The sequence below is a fragment of the Arctopsyche grandis genome, chromosome 13, assembly GCF_051622035.1.
Source record: "Arctopsyche grandis isolate Sample6627 chromosome 13, ASM5162203v2, whole genome shotgun sequence".
Taxonomy (NCBI): domain Eukaryota; kingdom Metazoa; phylum Arthropoda; class Insecta; order Trichoptera; family Hydropsychidae; genus Arctopsyche; species Arctopsyche grandis.
This window is the reverse complement of record NC_135367.1, coordinates 10,680,480-10,692,771: the sequence shown is the minus strand read 5'-3', so window position 1 is coordinate 10,692,771 and position 12,292 is coordinate 10,680,480. Positions and strand designations below refer to the sequence as shown.

Here is a 12,292-nt window from a genome sequence, read left to right as displayed (position 1 = left end):
TTGAACAGCTGTCAACTGTCAATATCGATAATTGGTCCAAAACAGCAAAGCGGCTGACTCATGGCACGTAATTCGCGTGTATATTTCCACGATGGCCAAAAAAACGGATACGATACGTTGACGGATGTTGCTGTAAGGTATGAACGGGAAATGTCGGGTACTGCTGTAAGCCTGCCGTGGCGTAAACGTGACGGTTGGTATGAATATACCCATACAAAATGTACTAAAGAATACTTTTCGTACGGCCGAATATCTGCTGAAGTCGGTACTTGCTGACTAGGTATGAACAGACCTAAAATCGTCAAATTAAGTTGTATTATGAAATTTTATTATAGATTGCTCTAAATATGTATATATGCTATGAAGTTTCGGTGAATTCATATAAAATAAATGTAATTTTTTTATATTTTTAACTAAAATTAACTTTGTTAGTTATCAACAATTTTGTGGGTATTTGTGTGTTAGCATAAATATAAAACAATGTCATTCGACATGGTGTAAATTCAATGTAATCTATGTATGTACGTATGTGTACTACAAATTAAATCAATGGATGAAATTGTGTTAATAGATGAAAACTGGTATGTATTATATAGAAATACTAGACAAGTATTTAAAATTAGAATACTCTAAAACATTTTAAGATTTCTTGTTAGTAAAAAAGTAATACATATTATAGTTTATTTGAAAGTTAGTATTTATGTAGCTTATTTATTTACAAATTATTTTATGTCATGTAGAATTCGATGTTACAGATATTTAAATTCATTTCAATTCGGATTATTTCAAAGATTTTTTTTATTTACCAACTTTTTTGTGATTAATCAATTATATAAATTATATTCTAGTTGCTCGTTTGTATTCATACACCTTTTTTACTATATATTTTACTGTTGGTACAATTTTCATATACATATTTAGTATGAATTTTGTATTTTTATATTGATTTCCAAATACTTATAAAATCTTAAGCTGTATGTTATTCCTTTTTAACATATTGTAGGTATTAAAATTTGTTTTCGCATTTTGTAATACAAGTGTAATTGATTAGAATACCGAGTTAAAATTTTCTTCTTCTTTTTCTTTCTCGTTTGCTCAATGTTGATTTATTATGTCTATCTATTTTTATTTACAAAAAAAATCTAGATCGAGAAAAAATTACCATGTTGTGGGGGAATTATCATAGTCTCGCGATACTGGTGTAGAAACCACACTGAAAACAATTTTTGTTTTAAGCTTTTGTCTCATGAGAATATCAAAAGAATAAAGTTATATATTTGATTCATTCCATCGATTGAATGCTCTGCTGGCTTAAGATTTTTCATGCTACATATAAGAAATAACTATAAACCTAGTTTGAAAATGTTGGTATGATATAAAAAAATTACATTTGATCAGTAAAAACAGGATATGAGGTATGGGTTATGGGTATGTGCTAAATCATTTGATAGCATTAAGTGTTTCTATCAATGAATACCTTATCGCTAATAGAATTAGTGGAAAATTTGTGCTATTTAGCAAACACGAATATTATCAAATTGAACCAGAAGTATGATAGGCAAACCGGTTTACAAATTTACTCCAATGAAGTGACAGAGTAATTTTTTCAGGTAAAATTTTGTACAATTGTTGTCAGGTGGAGTATAATATGATTGAATAATGGAAGCTATTTTACAATTTCATTTATAACAATTTTTGTTTATTCTATTATGAGTTTGGCTGTAAGATAATCGGTGTATAGCCCACTATGTATTGATGTTTATTTCCCAAGAAAAACGCAAATATATATTAGTGAACATTTATATTTAAGGGATCATAAAATTAAATTTTAAGTAAATAGAAACGGTTTATTTAGATTTTTATCTAATTTCAAGATTAAAAATATAATTACAATTTCATTAATTATAAATAAAAAGCTGATCAAAAACATTCAAATCAAATCACTCTTACCGCGATACATACATATATTTACATTTGCTGACATAAATTTAATATCTAATAATATGTTTCTTTTTCTATCCAACCTCCAGGATTACGTCTAAGAATTAAGCGTCTTATTTCATCATATACAAGGATGAGAACTGAGTATGGCAGTCCCGGTAGCCACCAGCTGAATCTATAAAATACGTGGAAATTAAAGTAAAGGAATAGATTAATTGAAACATACATATGTATGTAAATGCATAGTATAATAATACGTACTTGATTGGATATAGCTTGAGACCCGACTGCATGCCAGGCGTGTAAGAGAGAAAGGCTGCGAGGGCAGTCTCAAATACAATAGCAAAGTTCATAACCCAGTTTGTCATGCCTTTCTGAAAGATGGATAATCGTCTTGTTTTACGAGCGATTAAGCCTGCCCATTGGACGACTACGATGGATACGAAGAATGCGGTTTGGCAAGTGTATTCAAGTATTTTGCGATCGTAATATGTCTGAAACACATAAAAAATAGTATATAAAATTACTGAATATACTACACTAATATTTTACTAGAGTTAATATTAAATCTTACCCATTCTTGACCGAACGAGTCTTGTAAATCATTAATTGCTTTGGAGTCCCAATGTTTTCTGATACCGAGTAATCTTGGCAAAAGGAAACCATTTTCAGCCATGATTATAAAATATACGAAGAAACCAGCAAACGCCTGAATAACTCCGATTTGAGCGTAGGACATTAAAATTAACCTGAAAGGAAGGAAAATAAAAATATATTATAAATATCACTTTACCTAAAATAAAATAATAATATAAATTATGTTTCTGTATTATATATGTGTGTTTGTCAAAACAAATTAATGAAACATGTTTTTTTTATATTATTAAAAAAATGACAGAGGAAATTATGAATTTGGGTTAATAGTAAGAATATGATAGCAAGAGAATAAAGGTTAGTTAAAAGTAGATATAATTAATATGGGACCTTCCACCAGCTAATTTATCTTTGATTGGGTCTCTTGGAGGACATTTCATTATATCAGATTCAGGTTCTTCATATGCCATAGATACAGCGGGTACCTAAAATGAATTAAAACAAATTCAGAAATGGAATAAAATTATTTTAAATCAAATTATCTGGTTTCACATAAAAAAACTTACGACGTCAGTTCCGAGATCGATACATAACATAGCAATAGTTCCAAGGGGCAAAGGAATATCACAAAGAATGTAGCCTAAGAATGGCACAAGTTGAGGAATGTTTGATGACACTGTGTATGCAATTGATTTTTTCAAGTTTTCAAATATCAAACGACCTTCTTCTACACCCATAACGATTGAAGCAAAATTGTCGTCCAATAATATCATATCAGCTGCCTGAAGGTAGTGAAATGAGTAATGTGAAATAATAATCAAATTATGATATGAACATTCCAGAAAAGATAAATTGTATATGTACCTGCTTTGAAACATCAGAGCCTGAAATTCCCATAGCAACACCAATATCAGCTTTTTTAAGAGCAGGAGAATCGTTAACACCATCTCCAGTGACAGCTACAATAGCACCCATTCGTTGGAAGCCTTCAACAATAATCAACTTTTGCTGTGGTGAAGTACGAGCGAATACAATTTCAGTGTGATTGCTATCAATACAAAGTATAATATACATAAATTAAAAACGCTCATATATTCAAAGCAATTACAGAATATTAATAGTCACCGTAAAATGTTATCCAGTTGATCTGAGTTCAATTCTTTCAGTTCAGACCCGTGCACGACAGCTGCTTTGGCGTCCCGAGGATCGACCTCAGATAACGAAATATTCAGTCGTTCTGCAATATCTTCAACAGTTTCATTGCCTTCAGAAATAATACCTACAGATTTGGCAATAGCCTTAGCAGTGATTGGGTGATCCCCAGTCACCATAACAACTTTAATTCCAGCTGATCGGCACTTTGCTACGGCATCCGGTACAGCTGCTCTCGGTGGATCAATCATAGACATGAGACCAATGAATCGCAAGTTATCGAGAGGGAAATTGGGATCATCTGCATTAAATTTGAAACCGAGTGGAAATTTATCAGACGATAAGGTATAGTCACAGAATCCAAGTACACGTTCACCAAGACCTCCAAGTTCAAGGTATACATTATTGAAAACTTCCTTCATTTCTTTATCTAAAACCTTAAAATTTAGCGTTCTTTATTATTATATCACAAATTGATTAAACATGTTCATTCAGTGTAATATTTATTAGGTTTTGTTAAAATGTATTTACAAATTTATAATTTAAATTGCTTGAAAATACAATTAAAAATACATACCTCTTCTTTTCCATTTATAAATATGGTCGAACATTTTTCTAATATTCTCTCAGGAGCACCTTTCATGACTAAAATATGTCGATTATCGTGTGAATCTTTTTGTTCATGAATGGAAACTTGATATTTATCTGTGGAGTTGAAAGGAATTTCGCAAACTTTCTTATTAGTTCTTCTAATTGCCATTACATCGCCGAGAGCTACTTCCATGGCTTTTAAGAGAGCAGCTTCAGAAGCATCTCCATTAACTTCTCTTTTCATAATCGGAACACTTTCTTGGTCAGGTCTAAACTCAGCACGATTGCACAACGAAGCAACACGAGATAATGCTTTAAATCCAGAACTAGTTCGATCTGAAAGAAAATGTGAAGAAAAATACGTGAAAGGATTATTTTATTTTCCTATTTATTGTGATGTTAATGTAAATTTACCATATTCAACACCAGATTGATCTTCACTGGTATCAATTTCAATTATTTGATTATCAAACCACATATGAGCAACAGTCATTCTGTTTTGAGTTAAAGTGCCAGTTTTATCTGAACAAATTGTGCTGGTTGAACCAAGAGTTTCTACGGCTTCTAAATTCTTTACCAAGCAATTTTTGGAAGCCATACGTTTTGCCGTCAATGTAAGGCATACAGTCAATGTAGCAATCAAACCTTCGGGCACATTGGCAACAATAACGCCTGAAATCAGTCCGAATAATATTTTTAACCAATATCCAAGTCTAATAAGTTTAAAGGCATATATTTAACTGGATTAATTACACTGAGCAACAAAAAATCACGTTTTTGAGTTACCAGAGTGGAGACTAACCAATCTTTACTAAGTTTGACTCACTGAATTCGAATATGATAATGATTTTTGAATTTTCGAATACGATACCTCACAGAGTACAGCGGTCGGACTACATGCCATCTCGCTTGCACCAACGCTATCCGCGTTAAAAATGTGTACACAACGAAAGCATTTCTATCGCAATTACCACTTGAGTTAGTACGTTTAGATAAAAAAAATATTGAGATAGAAAAACAATCCTTATAAAGGTAGTGAAATAAAACAAAAAACAAAAGCCAAAAAACTGTAAAAATCGCGCATATTTTTAAACGCTCATATCTCGTAAACGATCACTAACCAACAAAAATCATAATCATATTCGAATTCAATGGGTGAAACTTAGTAAAGATTGGTTAGTCTCCACTCTGGTATTTTTTTTTTGTTGCTCAGCGTTATCAGATATAATTAATCAAAATTATTGTTCAAACTTTACCTATCAAGAATATTATAGAATCCAACCAGTAAGTTCCAATGAGATAAGAAATAATAAAGAATGTTACACCAAAGAACACAGAAACGCAAGTTATAAGGTGGATGAAATGATGGATTTCTTTAGCAATTGGAGTTTTTCCGGTGTTTAAACCTGAAGTCAATCCAGCAATTCTACCTATGACCTAAAATTACAATAGTGTTAATTAGAGTCCAATAATATCATTACATATTTCAAACCTCATATTTTAAAATTTCTAAAGTTAAGGTAAAATGTTAAAATGTTTCCGATTTCAGTTACAAACAGTTGTGAAAGGGCTTACAGTGTGATCTCCACAAGAAATGACAACTCCTTTTGCCACTCCTTCAATGACGTTTGTAGAAAAGAAAGCGAGATTCTTGGTTTCTAAAGGGTTGTCATTCGTGAACTCGGGAGATCGACTTTGAGGTTCAGATTCACCAGTCAAACTTGAGTTGTCTACTTTGAAACCTTGTGATGAAATAATTCGAATATCGGCTGGAATTCGGTCACCAAATTTAGCCTGTAATTCAAATACAACAAAGATTCTTTTATTAAATGTACAAAATGTAAACAAGTTTTTTTATAGACGAAGATCAAACCTCAACGATGTCTCCTAATACTAAATCTTCACAGCGTATTGTCAATTTTTCACCGTCTCGTATAACAGTGGCGAATTGGGGTACCATATTTTTAAAAGATTCCATGATTTTTGTACTCTTACGTTCTTGGTAATATGAAAAAATTGCGGTGACAACTACAACACCAGCTAATACACCACCGAGATTCAAATTGTCAGATGAAGGTTCTTCTGCTGTGCTAGCCTGTAATTGAAAATTAACTGAAATTAAATAATAAAAGTGTTATAAACAAGGAAATGTAATGTGACTTACTTGAATTGCATAAGCACCGAAGCACAGGGCAGATCCAAGCCACAGCAACATGGCAAATCCTCCCGTTAAGCCTCTACAGAATTTCACCCATTCTGGAGTTTCTTTCGGTGGTGTAAGTGCATTTGGTCCATCGCGTTCTAAATTATCTTTTGCCTTCGTATGACTCAAGCCCTTTAATGTAACGTACATAAACAAATGTATTTACATAAATGTTGTGAAAAGAAGATAATTGATATTTATGCATATACTTACATTTTCAGGATGGGTTTCGAATTTTTGATACAATTCCTCTTGTGTTATTTTATGGAAATCAAAATCTAATTCCTTTTTGAGATCATTGATATCTTCTCTAGGTTGCTTCGGTTTTTTCTGTTTCTGATCAATACATAGGAATTATTATAAGTGTACATACATATGTTTTTATGAAGATTATATTATTTAGCAATATTGTTTCATAAATTTATTAAAAAATAATTTAACTGAAAAATGTATGAAATTTACATTAAAATCATAAATTAACAACAAAAAATATTGAACAACAATAATTGTTACTTGATATTTACTATCAAAACATTAAACACCACATTTGAAATCTCATTAATTCTAGCAATTTTTGAATGAATTTAACTAGGACTTTTTACACATTGTATGCCACACATTTAAATCAAGTAATATACATTTTTGTGAAAGTTTGAAATCTGCATAAATTTACGCTATTTATTTAGTACCTTAGCACCCATTTTTAGTGGGCAAGTGAATCTTTGGTATGATGTAGTTGTTACGGTGGCCGACAATCGACTAGCAATGCTGCCCACTACAAGTTACCATCTATCTTGGCCATCGATTTAGTGGGGTGTTAATCGAACTTAAATTGCTAGCTCCTAAACGCAAGCAATTATATAGTTTTAAGGAAATTTAAATTCACTCTTTGTTTTAATAAAAAGAAGTTCATGGTAGTTTTACGAGGCTGAAAGTTTTCAGAATATTTTCAAGATTTTGTTACATCATTTAGAAGATTTGCAATGGTTTGTCATAAAATATAATACACAGGGGCGACTAGAGGGGGGGGGGGGGGGGGGCGAGCCGGGGCCCGGAATATTTGAGGACCCATGCCAGGACATCCAACTGACCATATATATATATATATATATATATATATATATATATATATATATATATATATATATATATATATATATATATATATATATATATATATATATATAATATATATATATATATATATATATATATATATATATATATATATATATATATATATATATATATATATATATATCTTATATTATTCTAAATAAAAATACATGTATTTATTTAATGCTAAATATTAATTATTTTTCGATCCACGTATTCTTTGTGTCCATATTAAATCTTTTATAGTTTGTCATAGGAATTATTTCTTCCCAGGGCCCGGGATTCCTTTCGGCAACCCAATAATATATATTAATATTTTTAATTAATATTAATTAATAATATTTTTATTTTCCTCTATTTTTTTGGTTAGCATGTGTATATTTGTTAAATAATAATAACTTTATTTTTATATATTTTACTAGCTGAACCCCAGCATGCGTTGCAATGCCATAATATCGCATGCAATTCCCGTTCCCGTTCCCGTTTGTCGGAAAAACGCAGGTAGCGAACACATTTGAAATTATTGCGTTGCAATGACACTCATTCCCGTTTTTCCCCGATTTTTTTTTCACAGTAATCTTCCCGGAGATGCATACAACAAATCCTGAAAGTTCCATCGTAATCGGTTCAGTGGTTTAGGAGCCTATTCGAGACATACACACTCACAGACATTCATTTTTATATATATAGATATGTATGTACATACATATATATGTTTATATAAAATGTGTGCTATTTATGCATTATCTGGCAATAGTGTAGTATTGGTATAACATGTGAAGATACTGGTACGTTTATTAAAATAAAAATAAAATATCGAAAAATTATTATATACATAAATATTATACAATAGAGATGAATTATCATATACATATGTTCTTGAAATTAGAATTTCTTTGATGTGTGTTTTGTCATTATTTGGGCACTTTGCCTTCAAACGATAGCTTGAAGAAACTTATGATAACTGAAAATATAAGGGCAGATTCCCAATTTAAAGAATTTAATGAAATTAACTCTTCTGTTGTTTGTGATATTTTTACGTTAGAATATTAATTTCAGAAGCATCACAATTCTCAATCATGAGATCAATTCTAAAGAGTGTGTTGTACTATTTTATTTCGCTATATTTCCACGTTTATTTTTTTTACAAATGTGCACAATTAGGCACATTAACGAAATGATAGATTTCAGCCAAAAGATAGGTGAGTGACGTAAAGCATTTTTATTACAAACGAACGTGAATTTAATGTTGAAATATACATAATAAATCACGTGCATTAATCGAGGTTAACTAGATGCATTGTTTATATGACGAATTAAATTGTCGTTAATTTTTGATACCACACTTATTACAACAAAACTCAATATAATAGGTTTCCAAAGGAGATGCCATTATGTCTTAAGAACTCATTATTGTTTTCGGCGTAGAGATCCCAATAGATGATATATGATTTCTCATAGTGTGAACCATACATACACACATACAATTGTTAACATTTTTTACATATATACACAAAATAAGTGAATTGCGTCAGAGAACTTAAAAAATTATATTAATTTATTAGCACGAAATTATAGAAACCAATATGAATACTGGAATGGTGTTAAGTGTATAGCATCTTTCCAAGATTTTATCTAATAAAATTCACGCAATTAATTGTTCATTTACATGATTCCATTTCCTGACGTAGTACAAAGTATTATATATATATTATAAAGTATTAAATATATTATATAATATTATGACGTAGTACAAAATATTAGTCATATTATTTTTACTTTTGGCTGATTTCTATGAAAAAAACGCAAAAAAGGTATTGAATAAAAAAAAAATATATATGTATATATATATTTTTTTTAACATACTTTTTGCTTGATTTTTCAAGTAATCAAAATGTTTCAAAAGAGTTTATTCAAGAGAAAAAACTTAAATTCTTAATATACACATTTCTTGTAATTTTAAAATAAAGAATATTCTGGAAGAAAAGACGAGTAACATAACTTGCAAGCGAATCTTAAAAATTATGGGGTTAGCTCTCTCCAAATCAATTAATAATCTATCTAAAATATAATTTCTAAAAGGACGACTTTGTATGTAAGTATTTTTGGTTGGGAACCTCGAAAATAAAACAAAGTTTGTAAACAAAAATCTTTTTCCGGGTCCTTTTATCATTTCCGGATCCGGATGCCATTTTCAATTCCGGATCACAACTACTGTTTCAGTTCCTGATCCTGATTACTGTTTCATTTCAGGATCCCCATAACTGTTTCAGTTCCGGATCCCGATTTGTTTCAGTTCCGGATCTCGATTACTGTTTCAGTTCCGGATCACGATAAATGTTTCAGTTCCGGATCCCAAAAATTGTTTCAGTTCTGGATCCAGATTTGTTTCAGTTCCGGAACTTGATACGTGTTGGGAATGGGAACGAGAATGGGAACGGGAACCGGAACGGGAATTGCATTCGTTATAGTGGCATTGCAACGCAAGCCGGGTTTAGCTAATCTTATATATTAAACAAAAAAGACTTTATGTAATTCGTTTCTGATTGGCTATCGTTAAATATTCAAATAAATTTAATAAAAATAATCAGCTCTAAGTTATTTATTAATTAATAATAATCATAAAGAATACAAATATAAATTGTCAGCTTGATACGTTCAGGGGTGTGGACACAGTAGTGGGCACAACATTTTTGACCTTTCCGAGAGGAAATAATCCCACTTCCGGTTTATTAAATTTAGTGATGCACCCAAATATGGTTCAATCTGATTTGGACGTACATACTAACTATAATAAGACCCAAAAAAATACATCACGAGTGAATTTAATGTGAAAATTTCATACCATTACGTATGCATTTGCTAAATGATCGAGCACTACTGCCAGTGATGTTACCAAGGAAAAAAAAATTAGACGTGTTGATTTCACACAATTACTGCAATAAATCAGGATATATGGATTCCCTTGGCTAACTATTCATCATTTAGAATAGCTTTAACAAACTTGTGACTTTGACGTATTCGTGAATATTGTATTTTTATGCCGATTGACAGCACTGATATATTAGATCTAGTTTTATTAGTTTACATGTGTTTAAATGTGCAATTCGAGATGCTTCCTATTCCTAATATGATTTGATTTGTTTGTATTTAAATATTTACCTTATCTGCATATTATGTATCAATAAATAAAGCGCAGCTTTCGTGAGAAATTTATAGTGTAATATTAAGTGTGTGATTTAAGAGATAGCTTCTTCGTGGGTTTTTTCGTTTTCCTTTTTATTTATATTTTTCTCTTCCCAACCTTTTTATGTCAAGCTCAAACTTTGTAAAGTTCATAAATTGTATTTTTACAAACCTCTTCTTACTTCAGAAACGATTTTGTCGTGTGACAAAGTTTGGGTTCTTATTTAAATAGGTTTTTCTAAACGCACATGGTTCTTTTAGGGCGAAAACACACTGAGTGGAACGTGGTACGTGATTTTTTAGATACTTTCAAACATGCCCATATTCACGGTACAGTCCCAAAAATCACCCCCCTGAGTGTTTTCAGTGATATTTTATCCTTGCTTGACAGTGATTGATAACGATGAATCCCATATTTGAAATATAGGAGAAACTCGTCGGTTGCATATGGATATGCATACACATACGACCTCGCAAACATAGTCATTCTGCACATGCACAGTGGGAAGCCAAGGACACATGACGTCCCATACTACTCAGTGTGTTTTCGCCTTTACTCTTAAGTGGATCTTTAGGTTTTTCTACAAAATTGTTCAGCATATTAAAATGAAATTTCATATTTATAAGTTTTAGATGGAGGTAAGTAACATAGTGAAGATCTGCAAACCTAATGATTAGATCTGCTAAGGATTTCAATTGTTTCTAATCTTTAGAATAAAATAAAACAATTCCTATACCAGTATCAGTGAGGAATTGTTTATATTTTATAAAATTTAGGAAACCGAAAGTGAGACATTTTCGTTTTAGAAAAGCAAACAATTTCGTAACCACATGATTTCATCGAAACTACATGTCATATCCAGGTGAAATTTTATATTTATATCACAGACTACTTTATATTCAATGAGGTTTTGGTAAAAAAACAGTTGACCAGAAGCGGTATCGTTAAGCGAATTTCAATTTTGATACTCCTTATATTCCTTAAATATGCGTACATTTACATAAATGAAGTCTTGGGTTGGTTTGATTAACAGTATTCCATAAATCAAAATCCAACAGCTTATCCACCATTTATGAATGGATTTGTTAAACTTATTCATGAATGTATTTTTCAAACTGTGAAAAAAATTTACATGTAGCAGAAAAATAATTGTTTACTTAAAATATTTATATTGCGATTTCTCTTGATGACAACTATTTTTATTTATTATCTATAGGAATAAGAGAGGAGTATCTTTTATGGATATAACGAATAATAAAAAAAATAAAATGTGTACATGAGAAATGGAATAAAAGAAGTAGCATATTTTTAAATTTGTTTTATATCAACACTTAATTTAATACAGCTTCTCATCCTACAACTAAAAAGAAATACTTTAGTAAATTTAAAGTGGCTATCTTATTTAAAGGTGAAAGTGAGAATCACACATCAAACCAAGTGTTCAATACTTGTGTGCTTATTTTAAATAACGCATTCATTCCGATGGAAATAGTCAAAACATACATCCC

General features: G+C 30.7%; 1 protein-coding gene across 1 annotated transcript; it reads right to left on the bottom strand.

Annotated features, from left to right (window-relative positions):
- Positions 1 to 1,093: 1,093 nt before the first annotated feature.
- On the bottom strand, positions 1,094 to 7,304 carry LOC143921446 (sodium/potassium-transporting ATPase subunit alpha-like). The gene is made up of 15 exons (XM_077444762.1): positions 7,171 to 7,304; positions 6,695 to 6,817; positions 6,443 to 6,613; positions 6,152 to 6,373; positions 5,854 to 6,072; positions 5,535 to 5,715; positions 4,693 to 4,950; positions 4,265 to 4,614; positions 3,661 to 4,124; positions 3,400 to 3,583; positions 3,102 to 3,317; positions 2,926 to 3,020; positions 2,516 to 2,690; positions 2,203 to 2,435; positions 1,094 to 2,116 (listed from the first exon to the last, which is right to left on the bottom strand). The coding sequence occupies exons 1-15, from the start codon at positions 7,180 to 7,182 to the stop codon at positions 1,996 to 1,998; spliced, it is 3,024 nt and encodes a 1,007-aa protein (XP_077300888.1). The 5' UTR covers positions 7,183 to 7,304; the 3' UTR covers positions 1,094 to 1,995.
- Between the last annotated feature and the right edge of the window lie 4,988 nt (positions 7,305 to 12,292).